Consider the following 18,276-nt stretch of genomic DNA (forward strand, 5'->3'; position numbering starts at 1 on the left):
TATATTTTATTCCACATTTGGTTTTGTAAACTGGAAGTTACTGAGGGAATCTAGACTGCTTTACTCTTGGAAATGAAGTCTAAATTAAAATTTGCTTTACTTTGCCCTTGATGTGAGTAGGAAACATGGTATAGTCTACAGAATTATAGGATGCTTATTTCTGTCCTTTGCACTGTCCTGCAAAATAGCAGTTTATGGGACTGCTACTTTCAAGGTTAGAAATGTACAGAAATTATTTTTTAAAAGTTGTACTCTTTCTCCAAAGGAGTGCCTCTGCCATCTCCTTAAATAGCTGTTAGCCCTAATATTACTCCTTTGCGTTGACTCACGATTGCGTTGGATTTGGTTTCCTGTAAACCTAGCCCTGGGGGTTATAGAGGCATGGATAAGCCTTCTGAAATACCTGTCCTGGCTGAAAGGCCTTGTTTTGTTATGACTTTGCCCAGCAACTTGTTTTCAATAAACTACCCAGTGTTTAAGGGACTCTAATGGTTTTAAAATCTTTAAATCAGGTATAAGGTGAAGCATAGTTTTGAAAGAAATATCTAAGGGGCTGTAGCATATAGGCTTTTATAACCCTTAGTGTTGGGTGCTACTATTTTTTGTATTTGGTGATTGGTATAGTTTTTACAGAAGTTATAAAGGCTTTCCTGAAATTTAAGCTGAGATCTGACTTAGCCAGGCAGAGGAAAAGAATGTTCTAGACAAAGGGAAGTATATGTGTTTAAGGACATAGCAAGGGGGTGGAAGAAGGCAAAGAACTTGGCACAAGGAGTCAAGAGATCAGGGTGGTTGGAGCACAATGAGCAAGAAAAAGCTGAATTTGGTCAAGTAAGCAAAGTAACATTTCCAGTTCTAAAAGACACCAGAAATCAAAACTGAGTTATTTTTCAGACAGTATAGTATAGCTCCTTGAAAAAGTTTTTTTACTCATGAGCACACTATATATGACTTAATCTGAGTTTAAGGTTAATATATATAAAGTATTCCCTAAATATATAGATTATCTAATTTAGGGAGACCAAAAAAATATACATTTAAAATAGCCTAACTTTTGGTTCACATCATACCCTGTATCACTTGAGTGACTCAAATGTATATTTTATCACATAATGCAACAAATATTGTCTTATTTTGGGCCATTGATAACTGAAAAGGAAAAATTTTTTTTAATTTGCACTGCAAGATTTTATTCTTGACAAATGGTAGAAACTGTTTTCTATTTTCATGCAAAATTGCTACTGCTGTAGAAATCCTTCTAGTTAAACCCTTGGAACTGTGTTCAATTAGCAGTATTAAAGATAACTGGTATTCTTTTAACCCACTAAGGCAATCCAGGAAACAGGCAATGTTTTTAAGGAAAGAATACTGAATAGATATTACACCGTAGGAGGAAAAGAAGTACAAAAAGATTAAAACATCATCATATCCGAGTATATGACATTAGGAAGGTAGCATCAAAAATTTTTTTGTCTGGAGTAAAGCATCATGAGGTAGTGAGGAGACAGAAGCTACTGAAGTCCCTTCTTCTATGATTTAGTCACTGAAGCCCATTTCTCCTCTTACTCATAAAGACAGTATGTACAAAGTTATGAAAAAAAAAGTAATCACTTATATATAGTTCCTTACTAATGTAGGAACTTATATACTTAAAAAGTTCCAGAGGGGAAGAAAACATGACATGTTTTCAATTCAAGGCAACATAAGCCAAGTTAAGAAGCCAACACTACCTCTTATGTGCATAAAAGATTATGTACCTGACACATGAAGAATGCTAATATTCTTTCAGAGTATGAAGGCCATATAAGCCAAAGCTGATCTGATTTTACCTACTTTAAAGCTTTAGTCAATACTACCAGCAAATAATTAAACTTAGAAATTTGTTTTGGCATATATTGACATGAATTTTAAAGTCATTTCTTTTTTATCTTGATTCTTAAACATAACCCCATCTTTAATTTTAGAGAAAGAATCTGATAACCAAAGACCAAGTGCTTTTTATCAGTTATATAGTGACACACTGCCTGGATCAAATGAAAGATATTTCAAAGATACACTTATATGTAAGTATCAAACACCTTAACATTTTGTGTATCTGTTAACCCAGCAATTCTACTCCTAAGAAATTATCTTAAGAAAAAGCCATACATGTACATAAGATTCAGTGAAATGTTGTTTATAACTGTAAAAGGATGTATATAAGCAAAATGTCCTACAGAGTATTAAATAAATTATGGTTCAGCTGTACAACAGAGTAATAGAGGACTAAAAAAGGAAGACTATGTAATGACCTGGGAACGATGTTCACAATATATTAAGTGAAAAAAGCAGGTTACAAAACCGTATGCAAATGCAAGTATGAGCCTATTTTTATAAAAATATACATATTTAGCCAAGTAAAAGGACAAATGATATTTACCAAAATATTAACATTGGTCTTTTCAACATAGTAGGATGATGGTTGATTTTGCTTAACCACCCTCCCCCCTTTTGTTTGCCTATTTGAAGTCTCTGTAATTAAGATTATTTTTTAAATGGGAGGGGTAGTAAAGGAGTTATTAACCTCAGATTAGCCCAGATATGCCCCCAAAGGCTCCTTCTGGCAAAATAAATGTTTCTGTTCAGCCTACATCTGGGAAATTGCTTCTGCCTTATAAATATGAGTGTCCTTCCAAGATGACCTTCGCTCAAACTCCCTCCTTTTGAAGCAAACTATACAATAGCAATTACCGATATTAAAAAAAAAACAACAAACAAACCTCAGGTCAATTATCACCTTAAAGAATGGATGAAAAAATATAAATCCTCGCTTTACAAAAGGAACAACCCAAGTACATACTACTAAATTGTACAAAGTTACATTATCTAAGTTTAGTTTATTGCAAAGATCGAGACAGCACACTAGAAGTTGGCGGCTTCTGTTTCACACCGTTCACAGCACTCATTCTATTCTTCACTGCATCCACTCGCCCATGCAGAAACAGGTCAGTATACACACAATGATGTCTGACGTTTGTTGGTTCCCATAGTATAATAGGAAACTTGACATTTCAATTAAAAAGGTAAAATGACATTTACCATCAGACTATAAAATTCCTCTTCTGGAAGAGGATACTATAGTATTTGAAGATAGGCTTTGGAAAAAATCATATACAAAATGAAAGGGGCACCATTTCATGAGCACTGGGACTATATGAAACCTAAATGAATTCCACCACTCATAATAAACAAATCTGCTCTTAACAAAAGCTCCAATAAACTAAAACTATCTTGACAGGCACAAAGAACAGTGTAAACACTGTTAACGGGCACCGAGTTTGAGGGCAGACAATATTTGCTTCTGCATTCACACTTAATTTTTCAATTACATTTTTTAAAAAATGGTGCTGCTTAAGCTATGAATGTTTTACAAAAAAATTAATTTTAATAAATATGGCAAATACTAAAAACCTAGCTAGGTTATCATGCAAGATATATAACCAAGACAAACTCAAATTTATAATAAAGGCAACTTGCATTCAAAATGAACTCTACCCTTATATTTTATTAAAAGGGCAACATCATGAATTAACCCAGCTGCTTACTTGAATTACAAAAGTAACATGATTCAATATGAAAATAAGAAACTGTCTACAAATCTCTGACAGTAATAAATTGCAATATACAATGCATACAGGAGTCATACAGAGCAACAAACTCTTGTACAAAACAAAAATATTTTAATACCTTTAAAATCCAAATTTTTTCTTTAAAATCATTCATGAAAAAGATTCTCAAGTCAGAATTAACACCTCAATTAGTCAAGCATCAGGAAGCTACATTACAGCGATTTAATATACAAAGACACATCCTTTCACCACTCATTTCCTTCTAATGTCTCTGCTTCGGAATCATACAGACGCTCTTGCTTCTCTATATTCCCCATTCCATCATTTCTTCAGATCATGAAAACTGAATTTGCTGAACGCCAGAAATCTGATTAGAAAATTCAAATTGACAAGAATTAAAGAAAAATTAGTTTAAAAAGAACTTATGCGTATTATAAACATTCAAAGAATAAAAACAATAGACAATGAAAAATAAGTCTACTTGCCGCCCTGGACTTCCATTCCCTACCCAAGGAGGCTACTTTATTAATTTCTTGTATATCTTTCTAGAAATCTATGCAAATATGAATGTGTATTTATATTTTAATAATAATGTGTTGAATGAACTACCTGTGATAAAATTAGCAATGAATATAATCAATTTTTAAAATAATTTAAAATACAAAGAAGATACTCTACCTGTTGATATGATGTTGTGTAAACCATAACATTTTGTTGCTGACCATCTGCAGTTATCAAGCCGGCCGGTAACTGGTTAGCTGAACGGCAGGAAAAAGTTAAAGTGAGAAAAGAATTGCATTTACTTTCTTAGCCTGAACCTTAAAGTTGTGCCATTAATGTCTCATTACAATTCTGCTGCTTATCAACGTAATCTTGGGCAAAATCATGAACCTCCCAAATTTTCCATTTTAAAAATTTCCTAAAAAGCACATTTCTTCTATAGCATGTTCGATTTTCTGAATCTTAATTGCCCATGTGTACAAATCTGCAGAAAGACTGGAGAGAAATTCCGATTCATGGAGAGACCTACACTAGGAGAAGACTTACATAACTAAGCAGCATATACTTTTCATGTGAGAAATATAAAATACCCCATATAAATTTTATATGAGAACTATAACCACCATAGACCTTTTATTTACCAATATAACGACACAGCACTCAATTTTTAAAAAAGAAACCAGTTTGAATTTATTTAAATCACAAGATTTTATACTGCAAACTACAATTTTCAACCTTCCTATCATGTGAATCTTAAACCAAAAACTAGGAACTCTGGAAATCAGTTCAAACTATTGGTGAAAGATTATGTCTGCAGAATTAAAATTTTACACTAATCTTTCGCTGACTTCAAATATAAGAGCATGAAATAGTAAGAACTATTCAAGACAGTGTTATGTCAAAGTACTCAGTGCTGATATTCCTAAAGTACAACTATACAATATTAATATCTACTACTAAATCACTAACAATGTACATGACTCGTAAGAACAAATTTAGTTGCATAAATGTATCGTAACGTTGCTTACTAAATGCCTCCTCTGTTAGCTCTTCGCTTAGTCCGTCTGTAGCTGTGACTGCTCCACCAATTCCTTTCTCTCCTTTCATCGCCTGGGGAAGGAAAACCAAGAAAGTAATCGCTGCTATTCAAAAGAAACTTTTCTAAAGTAGACTGTTTACTTACTTCCTAAAATTAAGAGCTTCTATTTTCACAAACACTACACAGAGTATTTATTAACACTTCTGGTTAATTACATATGAAGAAGCCTTTCAAAATGCTAACTTTTTTATATAAGTAGTAATCATCACGGGACACTGTTAATAATGACCTAGAAAAGCTAAAATATTTATGGTTAAAAATAAATAAATTATTCTAATTCTATACTAATCAAAAGGAAAATAAAACCCTACTTATAGATGAAATAGTCTGTAAAATACTATAAATACTCAGCTTATAAATCTACTAAAAATGATCCAAGTTATTATTTAATTACATATACAGCTCTTGGCCATCTGGGCAGTACTGTAACTGTAAGTATGGGGCCTAAATTTTCTAAATCAAAATTACATTTTGGACCAAAGACTTCTAAGTTTCCATCCACTCTAGGGTTCTATGATGCTGAAGATCTGGAGAAGTACTGTGAAGAGTTTACATATTCTCTTCCTACTTTTAATTAATCATTCCATACAGATATCACTCATTTAATGGTATTATAACACTGAAGATACTAAGAAAATATTTCAAAAGCAATGTGAATCTGACATCCAAGGTGAAGCATGGAAATATGCTGATCAACTCATTTTCACAAAATGCATGAGCAAAGATAAACCAAAGGAAATGCAGAATTTAATCAATAATAAGAAAAGTTACAATGCCTTCTTTTTCTTATCTAAAAGGCCCCAAGTTCTGAGATGCTACCTCTTTAAAATTAATAACAACAGCCAACATTACTGAGCATTCATTATATGCCAAGCTAAGTGCACTAAATAGATTATTTTACTTAGTCCTCTCAATAATTCTGTGAGGTAGGTATTATTATCAGCCTGACTTTAAAGAGCAGGAAACCAAGGCCTAACGTGCTTAAATAACCTGATGAGGGTCACAGAGTTCATGTGGTGAAGCTGGCATTCATTCTCCAGAGTCCACATTCTTAATCATTACATAACTACGCTATCATTAGCAATAAACAAAGGAAAAGAAAGGACTTACTATTTAAGTGCAGTAAGGTAAGCCATTATACACGTCTAAGAAATGTAATCGCCATAAAATTTTTAAACAATACATTTAAAAAGTTAGTGAATAGTGTATCTTATTTTCTTAAAAGCATAATGGAAGACATTTTACATACCTCTCTGAATTTCTGAAGGTACAATTTTAGAGGTTCTACATAACTGTCAAAGCCTAATGTAGACATGGCAAAGAGAATATCTTCTCCATTGATTGTCTTCCGTTTCTCTTGATGGCATCTTTCACTTGCTTCAGATGTTATAAAGCTGATGAACTCACTTACACATTCTTGAACACATTCTTTGGCATCTTTTGCAATCTGAAAAGAAAAATCATAGGTAAGTCTGCAGGCAATATAACCATCACCTTCCTAACAACCTGCAAAAATAGAAGGCTATTCAAAGGAACGTAAACTTCAGTTTCTGAGTGTTAACCTTTAATCTTCGAAATATATGCTAATAACAACACAATTCCTACTATCAAAATGCCAACCCTCAGAGTGAAATAAAAACTCAAATGTAAGTGAAAGAAGCCTTGACAACTACTCATAGAAAACATAATTTAGGTATAAAAGCCACCATTGGATGTCCTTACCAGCCATAATGAAAACTCTTACACCAACTGCCCCAAGAAAATCAATACGGTCATTTATGTTGTATATTGTAGGCTACAAACTTAGGTACCACTTCTCTGCTCTAGCATTTCCATGAATAAGGACACCAGAATTTAAAAAAACAAAACAAGCAAATAAAAAAACCCACTGAATTCACATACAGCTTACAAGGGAGTGAAATAATGACAGCTGGTGACATATTTAATATTAAGGCACAAAGTATCAGGTACAGGTTTTGAGTTTATTAAAAAGCCTACCGAAAGAAACACATCTGCCACCTTATAAAAACAATTCTTCTCTTAAGGGTATGGCTTTGAAAGTGAAACTCTAATGGATTAAATTATGCCATTCCAAAGCCACTTCTAACAGGAATGACCCTCAAAATCCTTGCTGAAACATACTGTCTTTTACCTCCATGCCTGTATTTATCCTGGAGAAAAGTAAACAAGAGTTGCATAAATGCAGTCAAGCAAGATAATATAATGTGCACTGTATGTATAACTTTAGATTTTCTAGTAGCCATGTTAAAAAAAGAAAAGAAAAAAAAAAGAAACAGTTAATTATGTATTTTATTTAACCCAATAAATCTAAAATATTATTTAAACACAGGATGGATTTAAAAACTGAGATGTTTTAATTCTTATTTTCATACTAAGTCTTTCAAATCTGGAATGTTTTAGACTTACAAGCTCATCTCAATTCACTAGCCACATCCCAGTGCTCAGTAACCACATGTGGCTGTTGGCTGTGGCATCGCACTGAGCAGGCCAAGCCTATTTAAGCTATGGCAAGCAGGTGTGCTCCCCCCCCCCCCCCCCGTAAAACATAAAGAGGACCTCTCAAATTGGAACTTCTAGGCTCAGTGATGTCTTTTAATAATATATTTATGAGCTTTATTCATTTCAGAAGTACTTTATAAGCTACAATAAAATGACAGAAGTTTATAATGTAATATGAAATAATATAGAGTGTGAATTTTAAGACCGGGTGATGAGCAGAGTGACAATGAGTTTTTAAATTCTAACAAGAGAAAACTACTTAAAAAATCATACCAGTTGAATTTAAATGTTAGTATTTATAATTATATAAAAATAGCTCTTTCTAAATATAAGGATTTTTTAAAAGCTTTACAACCCCCCAAATCAGTCCAATGTGACCTAATTTTGCTGCCAGTTACAACATCGTAAGCCCAAATCTGATAGCTCTGATGATACACCTATTTTTAAAAATTCTTAATTCTATTTTATCTGCTTCCAATAGGTGGGGGAGAGGGGAACATTTGGGGACATGACAAAACTGAAAATGGAACACTGTTCAGTAACCAAGTATACAGAATTGAAAGAAATATTTGATTTGCTGAAAGGCTAAACGACTGAAATCAATAGCTAACTATATTCATGAAGTATGGATTCCCCCCTCCAAAAAAACCTAGTTAAACTTCTCCTCTGCATTACCTTTCCCGTTTGAGGTATGGCATTTTTCATTATCCTTGCAACATTTGCAATTGGAAGATATATATCTTGTTCTCTGAAACTTTCTTTCGAACCGTTTGTGTCTTCATGATCATTCATGCTATCCTCAGTATCTAAAGAAATAAAAATTCGTTTAAAGCCTCTCATAATTTTTACTTTAAGATAGACAAGACTATCTAAAATGGTCCAGAACGGTTTCCTAATTCTTTCCAAGGGTCAGGACAGCAGTTCTCACAGTTCTTTCAGGGCCAAAACTAAACCTACCCATTAATTTCAAACCCATTTTTGTCACTCAACTCTGCCTATTGAAGTCCTACCTACACATTCTCCAAAAGCTCAAAAACATCTCCATGGCACGTTCAGAAATCATCTCTCTTTTCACAGAATATCACAAGTGCCTGTCTGCATCGTTTCTTACATGTTTTATAATTCTTTTAATTTCTCATTCCCTCTCTTGGATTGTTGCTGCTTGAGGACAGCGATTGGCTTGGTGTCCTTCCTGGGACTTGTACGGCACTTTCCAGAGAAGGTGCACATGAATATATGTTGCGTGACTCAACTATCACCCTTACAGACTTTGACCCGTGGCTCCCTGCACATTACTAGATTAAGAGGTTATATGTTTAACCAAAGCCAAGTTTATATAGAAAGGAAAAACTGTACTTGAATATTACTGACCCAATTGGGTTATTACTAATGTAGTAATAGTTTTTTGTTTGGTTTGGTTTTTTAATAATAGTTTTTGGACAAAGCTATAGTAGTGATACAACGTGCTTATACAAAATGAATTTTCAAATTACAGATTTATATATAACTGAAGCTTTCCCAGTATCAATACTATCCTTTTATCACTAAATGCATTATCTTGTAAGTAAAGTTCCCACTTTTATATATTAAATAAGAAAGGCATTTAAGCTGATTCAATGTACATTTTTATGGGTTTAAAATGATGTTATAAAAATTAACTTGTTTGAGTATGTTTTAGGATAAAATAACTAATTGCCCTCCTCCAATTAACTTCTACAAAAATATATCTTATATAAATCAGAATGCCACAAAAGTAAATCGTCTCTGATAAGCTAACCTAATACTGCTCTTCTAATATCTGACATAGTTCAAACTTAATACTGAATAAAAAACAAAAATAAATCTGTTCATAAGTGTTGGACATATAATAACTAGCAACTATGTATTTTATCAACTGAATAAGAATTTTCCATATTTAATACTCGAACAGAAAATCAGTAACAAAATTTTAAAGAAACTACCAGTTTTTAAAAGGCATACTTTTCCACAATTCTTTTCTAGAACTCATCATTCTTTTGAAGGCTATTTCTTTTGAAGGCTATTTCTGATTAAAATGGCATGGTCCGACTTTTAGAGACACTTCAGTGAGGACACTGAACTGTGATGCAAAATTGATAATTTTCCTGTAAAGACAAAAGTAATCTAGAACATCATAGTAATAAAATTCCCACTTTCTAATTCGTTTCTACTTGTGATCTGTTTCTGATTGTGGCTTTCTTACCATCGTGAGGCTGTATAACATAATGGCTTCCTCCAATATAGTCTGCAGAAATTCCTAGTTGAGAAGCGTCTGTCGTAGAACTGTCACCATCCATCTATGAGGAAAAACAGTTTTTCAGTACTCTTCAATAAAACTTGTCTAAAAAACAATAGATTCAGTGCTCATAAACTGTCACAGCATGGGTCAATTCCATTTTTCATAGCTTAAGCTTACTAAAAGAAAACATTCATATTTCTTGATTTGGAAAACTTTTGATAATTTGCCAACTATACAAGAGTCCCCTATCTATCCTCCACAAGGGGTAAGCAGAAGACCTACAGGGAAACAAAACAAGGAAATGAATCTAAAACACACACCTCTTTCTTTTCAACTGTGTAATCCTCAGATATAGTACAGGCAACCCTGACTTACAACTTAATGTATCCCTGGAATGACAAATGAAACCAAAATCAGCTTAGTGATCTCCTGGAAGTCACCGATACCCATAATTTTTCACTCCCCTGCTAAACTCTGATATTCCCAGAAAAACCCTTTTGTTGCTGCTGCAAACTTTCTTTGTGGTCTCATGGAAGTTCCACAATAGACAACGTCTTGGTTCAAACTGTTGTTTGCCATAAGAAGCATATGGATTCCTTATATAGTTTGTACCCATGCAACCCAAAAGTACACCCACAGTTTGAACAAGCCCGTCAACCTCTACTGCTTGCCAAAGGTTAGTTTTCTCTTCCCCTAACCCTTAAACTTTTGATTCTTTAAAAAAAACAGAAGAGGGGTCAAGGAGATTGGAGATCTGCATCTGAGGATAGGGCCACTGCAGCCATAGACAAGAGTGAGAATTAAAATGACCATCTGGAAAGATGCCTGCTTAATTAATTTTGCTCAAAACTATAAGAATTCTAAGAGGCAAAATCTGGAAAAAACTGACCATAACTTTTAAACTGGCTACATTCCATTTCATCAACATGACAAATCCTGGAAGTCTTTCTGCTTTGGAAACAATGCTCTTTAAAACAATAAGGGACTGGCTAGCTGTGGGCAGGAAAAATTTAAATGCCTTCTCTGAATAAACAGTGTAGCAAAAATTAAATGTAATTTATATATGCTTTTAGGCCACATGGAGAGACACTTGATCCTAAATGCTCATCAAGTCCCAGGACCCAGCACAAACTTAATGTTATTAAATGAAGTATTTGAGTCCTTGTGTGACACATGTCTCCTTTTCCATCTCTGTTGGATTTTTATCTAATACTAAAATACCAGGCTAGTTTCCAAGTCTTCAATAACAGGGCATTTCTTTGATGCATCTGTTGATCATGGTATCTAATATAATTGCAGATACATATACATTTCCATAATTTATAGTGGTTTTCAGGGGCTAGCGAAGAGAATTCCCCTACCTTTAATAAAGTGCAACAGTACAGGGTACCTAGTTACTGATACTGCTTAGCGGCCTCTAAAAGGTGGTAAACAACAGTAAGTGAGCTCCGACTCTCCTACTGATCCCTGATAATGAGCAACCCTACTGGTTAAATGTATTTCTATATAAAATGGAAATATCACCTTCTCTGTCTTAAACAGCTAATAGAAATGAAGGTGAAACATTACTCAAATATAAAATGTTATTTTTGATCCTAAAATGCAAACAAGGTACTAAGGGAGTAGTCTTTAACAGATATGATGATGGATTTTTTAGCCATAAAAAAGAGGTCAGTTACAATAGCTATGAATTGACTAGTTTTTATGATGCCCTAGAGGAGATAGAGGTGCAGGAGACAGGACCAAAGTAGTTTCGGAACATACAAGTGGATGAAGAAAAAATACAATAACAAATCCTTCCAAAATGAATGCCCACAGGATGCCATGAGTCTTTTTAAGTTAGCTTTTTAAATTAGATACTTTTCAAATAACCAGGGTCTGGGAAATTAATTTATAAATATTACATTAAAAAAGTATTAAAGGCAAATAGTTCAAATCACAGTATCTTGTCATACACTGGAATGAGCAGCAAGATTATCAATTGCATTAACAGCCTCAGCATCTAAACCTCAGTCTTTTAAAAAATAGTTCCACTAGTATCTCATAGAGTTGTCAGAATCAAACAAATGGACACCTGCTAAGGACAGTGTTTGGCACACAGAGTACTCAGATGTCAGCTATCACTCTCCCTCCTTTGAAGATAAGCTGCACCATCATCTGCTTAGTTGTGTCATCTGGTTTCATGAGTTTGCTTTTCTGTCATTTCACCATACTTTCTGCCTTCCTCTCCTCTTTCTACCATTAAAATTTGTGCCCCCTACTTTAAACCCAGAGTTCCCACATCCTCCTGAAACCTTCTGGATTTACTCTATTCTGCAAGCCAAAGATTAGTGTTCCCTTCTTTGAATCCCCAAAGAACTTAATATCTTCCATTCAACCAATTAGCCTCATTTTTGATGCTTTCGATATTCTATCCGCGCATAAAGAATGAGGGGGAAAACTTGATAGATACATCTCAAAGGTTTTTTTCCTAGGTCTAAAACATAAACGTTTATAAAACAGATTATAAATTTTAAGTAAGCCTGTCAATAAATATTTACCGAGTAAATGGTACTTATCAGGTCCTTGCTATGCACTAGTGATGAAGCGGTCAACAACACAAGTCCCTGTCCTCACCTTGCACAGAAGACAAATGTTACATAAATTGGTAGGCATGGGAAAGGGGTGGGGAGCATGGCGTGTCGGTACTTCCAAGGAACAGGTACTGGAATCAGATCACCTGTTTGAAATACCTGCTACGTATTGGCATGAGACCTTGAGCCAGTAGGATGAGAATAGGAATTACCATGTAAAGAAAGCATAGTACATAGGAGTGCTCAGTAAATGTTATATATAGTTATTAAATAATTACAAATAATTAACTAATTGTTAATGCCAAGTGCTAAGGAAAACAAAGATGTTTTGGTACATGCTTTGGGACCTCACTAGTCTGAGTCAAAGAAGGCTGTCTTAGGAAATAACATTTAAACTGAGACTGAAAGATGAAGAGAAATCAGGCAAAGAAAAATAGCAAAAGAATGTTCGAGGCAAAGTAAATAGGGGAATATAGTTCAGGCTAAGTAGTTGCTATATCAAGCAGCGCCTTGTGAACAAGAGCAAATCAAAGAAGAGTTTTAGCAAAGACAGTGAGTAAGGTTTCATTTTTAAAAGATCACTCTGGCTACAGTCCAGTGTAGTTAATGAACCACAGAGCAAGAATGGTGGCAGACCAGTAAGGGCCATAATGCCCCAGTCAGGACCGAATTCGGGCAAGATGACCATCATTCCCATATCTGGTCCAGGACAGCAAGAGAACACAGAGACTGAAGAGATTTTAGTAGCAGGTAGACTCAAGACTTGGTAACTGGCTGAATAAGAGCTGGAGGAAACGCCAAGGGTAACATTAGGGTTCTTACGGCTGGGCAGACAGCTGGCCCTCACTGCAAAGAATGGGCAGGATGTACGCAGGACTGTTGGGCAGTGCAAAGAGCCTAGCTGAAGCTGGTGACCATGAGTGTTCAGCAGTACTGATATGTCCAGCTGTGACACTTACAGGCCTGGTATAAGAACTGAGAAGCTAAAGTACTGGATTTCATCCAGGTAACAAAGAGGGAAGAGCATGTAAGATAATGACAAGAGAATGGGTAAAATGATAAATCATTAGATTCAAGGGGCATGAAATATATGGACAGAGTAGTTAAATCCCATTAAATTAATTCTATTGATTATTCTAATTATTTAACTGAAAATACTGTTCTTTAAAATGTTATGTAAAATGAATGGACAGTTGGCTAAGCTAATATGTTTTTATTCTATAATTTTTTCATGTAGCAATATTTATACTAATGACTTACAAAGGCAGTAAATAGTGCCCTCTTTAATATATTTAACATTTATTGAACACTTTCTAAATATCTCACGCAATGTTCATGACCCTGTGAAGGAGGTGAGAAAACCGAGCTTATATGAGGCTGACATGCCAAAGGTGACACAGTAAATGGGAATGAAATCTAGAGTCTCGTGTACTTCAAAGTATTTGTTCCTGAGTTTTTCCTATAGCCAGTAAGCCTAAATCTTTTGTCTCTTCTAAATTCTAAGTCTATGGATTGTATATCGAAAACACCTAAAGTTGCTTCTCAAAAACAAGGACAATATTTATGAAGTGGTGAGAAATGTACCTGGTTTCAGATTCATCTTACCAGAAAGCAGTGATGGAGCACTGGCCTTAGGGACAGACCACATGGGTCTGAAGCTAGTCTCCCCACTTACCAGCTCTGTGTCTTTGATTCCCATCCTCTTTGTGCTTCAGCTTCCCCATTTTTAAAATGGGGTTGCTATGAGAAGTGATTACAGAAAAAGCACTTAGCCAAGAGCATGATACATAGTAAGAACTCAACAAATGTAACCTTGTGTGATTACTATTCCTTCAAATACAGTGCTCATCGTTCTTTCCAGCCATAAAGACTTTTCTCTCACGTAACCCCTCTTACTTGCTCTATGAATCACATTCCTATTTATCTCTTTGAGGACAAGAAATACAAAGATTCCTCCTCTCTGAGCTATCTTCAGTCCTCTTCACCAGCTTCTTCACTCTTCCTTAAACATGCTTAGACTCTCATTAAACACACAGAAGTACATATAAAACCTTAAGTCTGCTCCACACCCTTGTCCAGTTTTCATTCTACCCTGGCAATCCTTACATACCTCTTCATTCCGAAATTCTTTGATATGTGCTTTCCTCATGGCACTGAATATGACACTGAAACCACTCTTAGAAGTTGCCCGTGATCTTGCCTTCATTTTACTTGACTGTCTTTTAGTGCTGGCCAACTGCTGGCCCCTCATTTATGCTTGGAATCTCTTCTCCCTTGATTTCCAAAGCAATATTCTCTCCTCCTCACCTCCCGTTATTTATCCAAGGTTATCATTTTCTCTTTCTTCCCTTTTTCTCTTAACGAATTCATTAAATATCACTTCTATATTCATAAATCCTAAGTCTACAACCATATCCTGCCTGCCACTCAACAACCCATGCCCGTAGAACATGGCTGATATCTCGTCACTGCAAACATAAGATACTGGAAGATGAAACTCACCTTCCCCATGCCCTCCAAGGAGGCAATGGATGAGGGCTCCTTGATCTCCTTATCAACTATTGCAATACTATTAAGAATAATACCACCCTTCTACTCTTACAGGCTAATTATACCAATGTCATCTAAAGTTCTTTTATCTTTTCCAAGCTCTACCTAATAATCCCTTACCTCTTTTTTTTAAGTTATTTATTTTTTTATGGTGACATTGGTTAATGAAATCCAGTAAGTTTCAGCTGTACCCTTTAACAGTAAGGCATATATATATTTACACTGTTCACCTCCCAGTTAGATTTCTTTGTCATCACATCCCTTACCTCTTTTCAAGTATCTTCCAGATATGCCCTTCCTTTTCTATTTTCCCTGCATCACTATTCAACCTGAGTACACAATATTTTAAGAGTAATCTCTCTAAAACGCATCTACAGCTCTTAAATTTATAATGATTCTAAAAGTCTTCTCATCAAATCCACCTGAGTTTTCATGGCTTTACAAGAGTGGATCCCCCACTCAACCTAACTATAATCTTGTTTTCAACTCTATCTTCAGGGCTGATAAAAATTTAGTGCTAGAATGTGCCTTACTTAGGGAATTGCCAGGTGCAGTTTTTATTTCAGCAGTGAGGCAATCAGAGCTCAAGGAAGTTGTGACATGCCTGATGACAAAGATACAGGAGCAGATCTAGAACTAAGTATCCAGACAGGCCAAGGGGTATCTCTTCATTAGATTATCCTATGAAATCTCCACTTTGTCCATGAAAATCTATCTACTCCCCACTCCCTAAACCTAAGTATTCATCCCTACCTTCAGGCTTTTGCATTTGGTGATGCCCTCCACCTATCCAAATGCCACTCATCCTTCAAAGTGCAGTTGGAGCCCTACAGGTTCCCTCTAGGCCACTACCAACTGCCCAAACCCACCCCGCCACTTCACTTGTACTACTCTTAGAACCACCATTTCCATTCTGCATGTAACTGTCCTCTAAGTAGTCAATTCGACTAAAGCCCTACCAGATAAACAGTGCCTCTTAGGAGCTGGAACAAACTTTTCACACTGTAGCTTTGACAGAACTTAGGGGCCCACAGGAAACAGAACACGCAAGTCACTAAAAAGAAGGAAGCACCAGGAATGACTATAGATACTACCTGTCTAGACTTGAAAGGCATCCATTTTATCAGGAATCTCCAATACAAGTCAGTTATAATTTTGTTTCCAGCTAATTACTGTACAAATCAAAAATAGTAAAACATACGTACTGTCATGAAATACTGTTGTCGGTGGCGTTCAAGAACACCGTCTCAAACGGTGTCTAATCTTTGCGCAATTTCAACCTAGGAGATAAACACCTATTAGTAATAAAAACGTACACCCTACAGGCTTTCTTCCTAGTAAAATTTTAAAAGGCATGTATAATTTTACCTACTATTCTTATTCAATGGGCTGCAGAGTATAAAATGGTGCAAAAAGCAGGCACCCGACAAATGTTTGTGAAACTGGAAGATTTATTTTGGAGAACTGAACTTTAAAAAGTTGAATCCATTGTGGAGGGGTAGGTAATGCTTTAATGTAACCCTGAAGTTAGTCATGCTCACTACATATTCGTCACACCAAATTATATAATATGCAAGAGACCAAAATCAAACATCTAAACCATTTAAAATATTAGTATCCAAGACACAAACACCCCACTTATCAACTGAATTTTGAGGAGACGGTTTTCTTAATGTTTTAGAGATTGAGGGGTCCAAAAACTCAGAAGGGGAGAAAAATGTATCTCAAAATATAATGCTTTTAAATTCAATCTCTCAGCTTATACTAGAAAAAAATATGCCATGCTGTCCAGAGAACATACACAGAATAACACAATCAGTCAAGACCTCTATTTATCATTTTAAAGCACCACCATTTTGGACTAAAATTGCATCTGAATAGCTCTTCATTCTCACTGTACATAGCTGAATAAATTGCTATCAATTACAGTGTTACAATCTCCATTTCTCATTTGCTCTTTTCCTTTTTTCAAGTGAAACAATTAAAGGGCGGGGGTGTAAAAAAAAAACATCCTTTCAGTGTTAATTATGAGAAAAAAAATACATATATGCATTCCAGCACGAAATCTAGTAAACAGAAAAAAACTGTAGCCACTGAACTGAATTTTTAAAAAGCCATTTCAAAGGTGCATATAGCAAAGACAGGCTGACACTATAAAAGCAATTTCTAATATCTTTTGAAATACTGTCCTCTTTCTAACCCCCAAATTGCCCAGAAAATTCCTTCCTTGTAGCTATAAGAGCTATTTGCTAAGGGTGTCTTTGAAAAACAAAAATTCTCAGAACACTTAAAATCTATCAGCTACATATATTTATCTATTTTTGCCTGGGGGAGGGGCGGGTGTCACACCTCACCACAATCACTCACCCAAATAGTTGAATCAGTATTTCTTTAGATTCAGTATACTAAGAAAAACAATACCGCCTCATATGGTATTTATTTTCTTAAAGGCAGGTTATGATATATGTGAAAGCTCAAGGGAATGCATACATCTGTTTAGTGTTTGAAGAAATGCAAATTTGTATCCAAGAAAAGCAGCAGACCCTCCCTCCACCCTCCATTCTTCATCATCCACAACCAGAGTTTTGCATCAATATCAATCCTTAAATTAAGCTAGAAAAGCAGGACGGAGAAATAATTGCTTTTTAAGGAATTCTGGTTAAACTTGCAACTTTACCAATAAAACCCCTATTTATTAATGCCACTTATTGATTGGTTTACCCCATCACTTTATGTTGCTGATTAGTTTGCATACTGAGAGCCCAAACCAGCCAAGTGATTCGTGGCATAAACCATCGAACTGTGAAGTCCACGAGGGTTAGTGGGATGTTGTTTTTTTTTTTTTAAAGGTCGTATGCTACCTAAGCTTGTTTAAATTATCTTGTTATAGCACTTTGAGGGAGATTACGACTTGTAGGTGCTCTGTAATTCTTTGTTCTCAGAGACTACTGCTCCTAAGGCCCGGCATATCCTCCCCGCCTCCCACCCAAGATTAAACCTTAGTCCAATCCCAAAGGCTTCCTTCCCACCTTCGGGGCAAGTCCAGGGACCGCAAGCCGCCAGATGGCTGCATTCTTTACGTGTAAACCAGACTGCGGGGAGACCAAATCCATTCCTTCCTCCCGGGGGCCTCGCTTCCTCCCCACGAAGGTGCACGAGCCGGGCCCG

At 35.5% G+C, this 18,276-nt stretch overlaps 1 protein-coding gene across 2 annotated transcripts; it reads right to left on the minus strand.

Moving 5' to 3' along the window:
• Positions 1–2,856: 2,856 nt before the first annotated feature.
• NFYB (nuclear transcription factor Y subunit beta) lies at positions 2,857–18,270 on the minus strand. Of its 2 annotated transcripts, XM_023527328.1 has the most exons (9): positions 18,138–18,270; positions 16,314–16,388; positions 10,306–10,374; positions 9,950–10,043; positions 8,404–8,534; positions 6,458–6,655; positions 5,138–5,219; positions 4,287–4,366; positions 2,857–3,975 (listed from the first exon to the last, which is right to left on the minus strand). In XM_023527328.1, the coding sequence occupies exons 4-9, from the start codon at positions 10,041–10,043 to the stop codon at positions 3,943–3,945; spliced, it is 618 nt and encodes a 205-aa protein (XP_023383096.1). In that variant the 5' UTR covers positions 10,306–10,374; positions 16,314–16,388; positions 18,138–18,270; the 3' UTR covers positions 2,857–3,942. The 2 variants fall into 2 exon arrangements, with proteins under 2 accessions (XP_023383096.1, XP_011385195.1); XM_011386893.2 differs by lacking the exon at positions 10,306–10,374.
• Positions 18,271–18,276: the final 6 nt, after the last annotated feature.

This window comes from Pteropus vampyrus, unplaced genomic scaffold, assembly GCF_000151845.1.
Source record: "Pteropus vampyrus isolate Shadow unplaced genomic scaffold, Pvam_2.0 Scaffold16, whole genome shotgun sequence".
Classification (NCBI taxonomy): domain Eukaryota; kingdom Metazoa; phylum Chordata; class Mammalia; order Chiroptera; family Pteropodidae; genus Pteropus; species Pteropus vampyrus.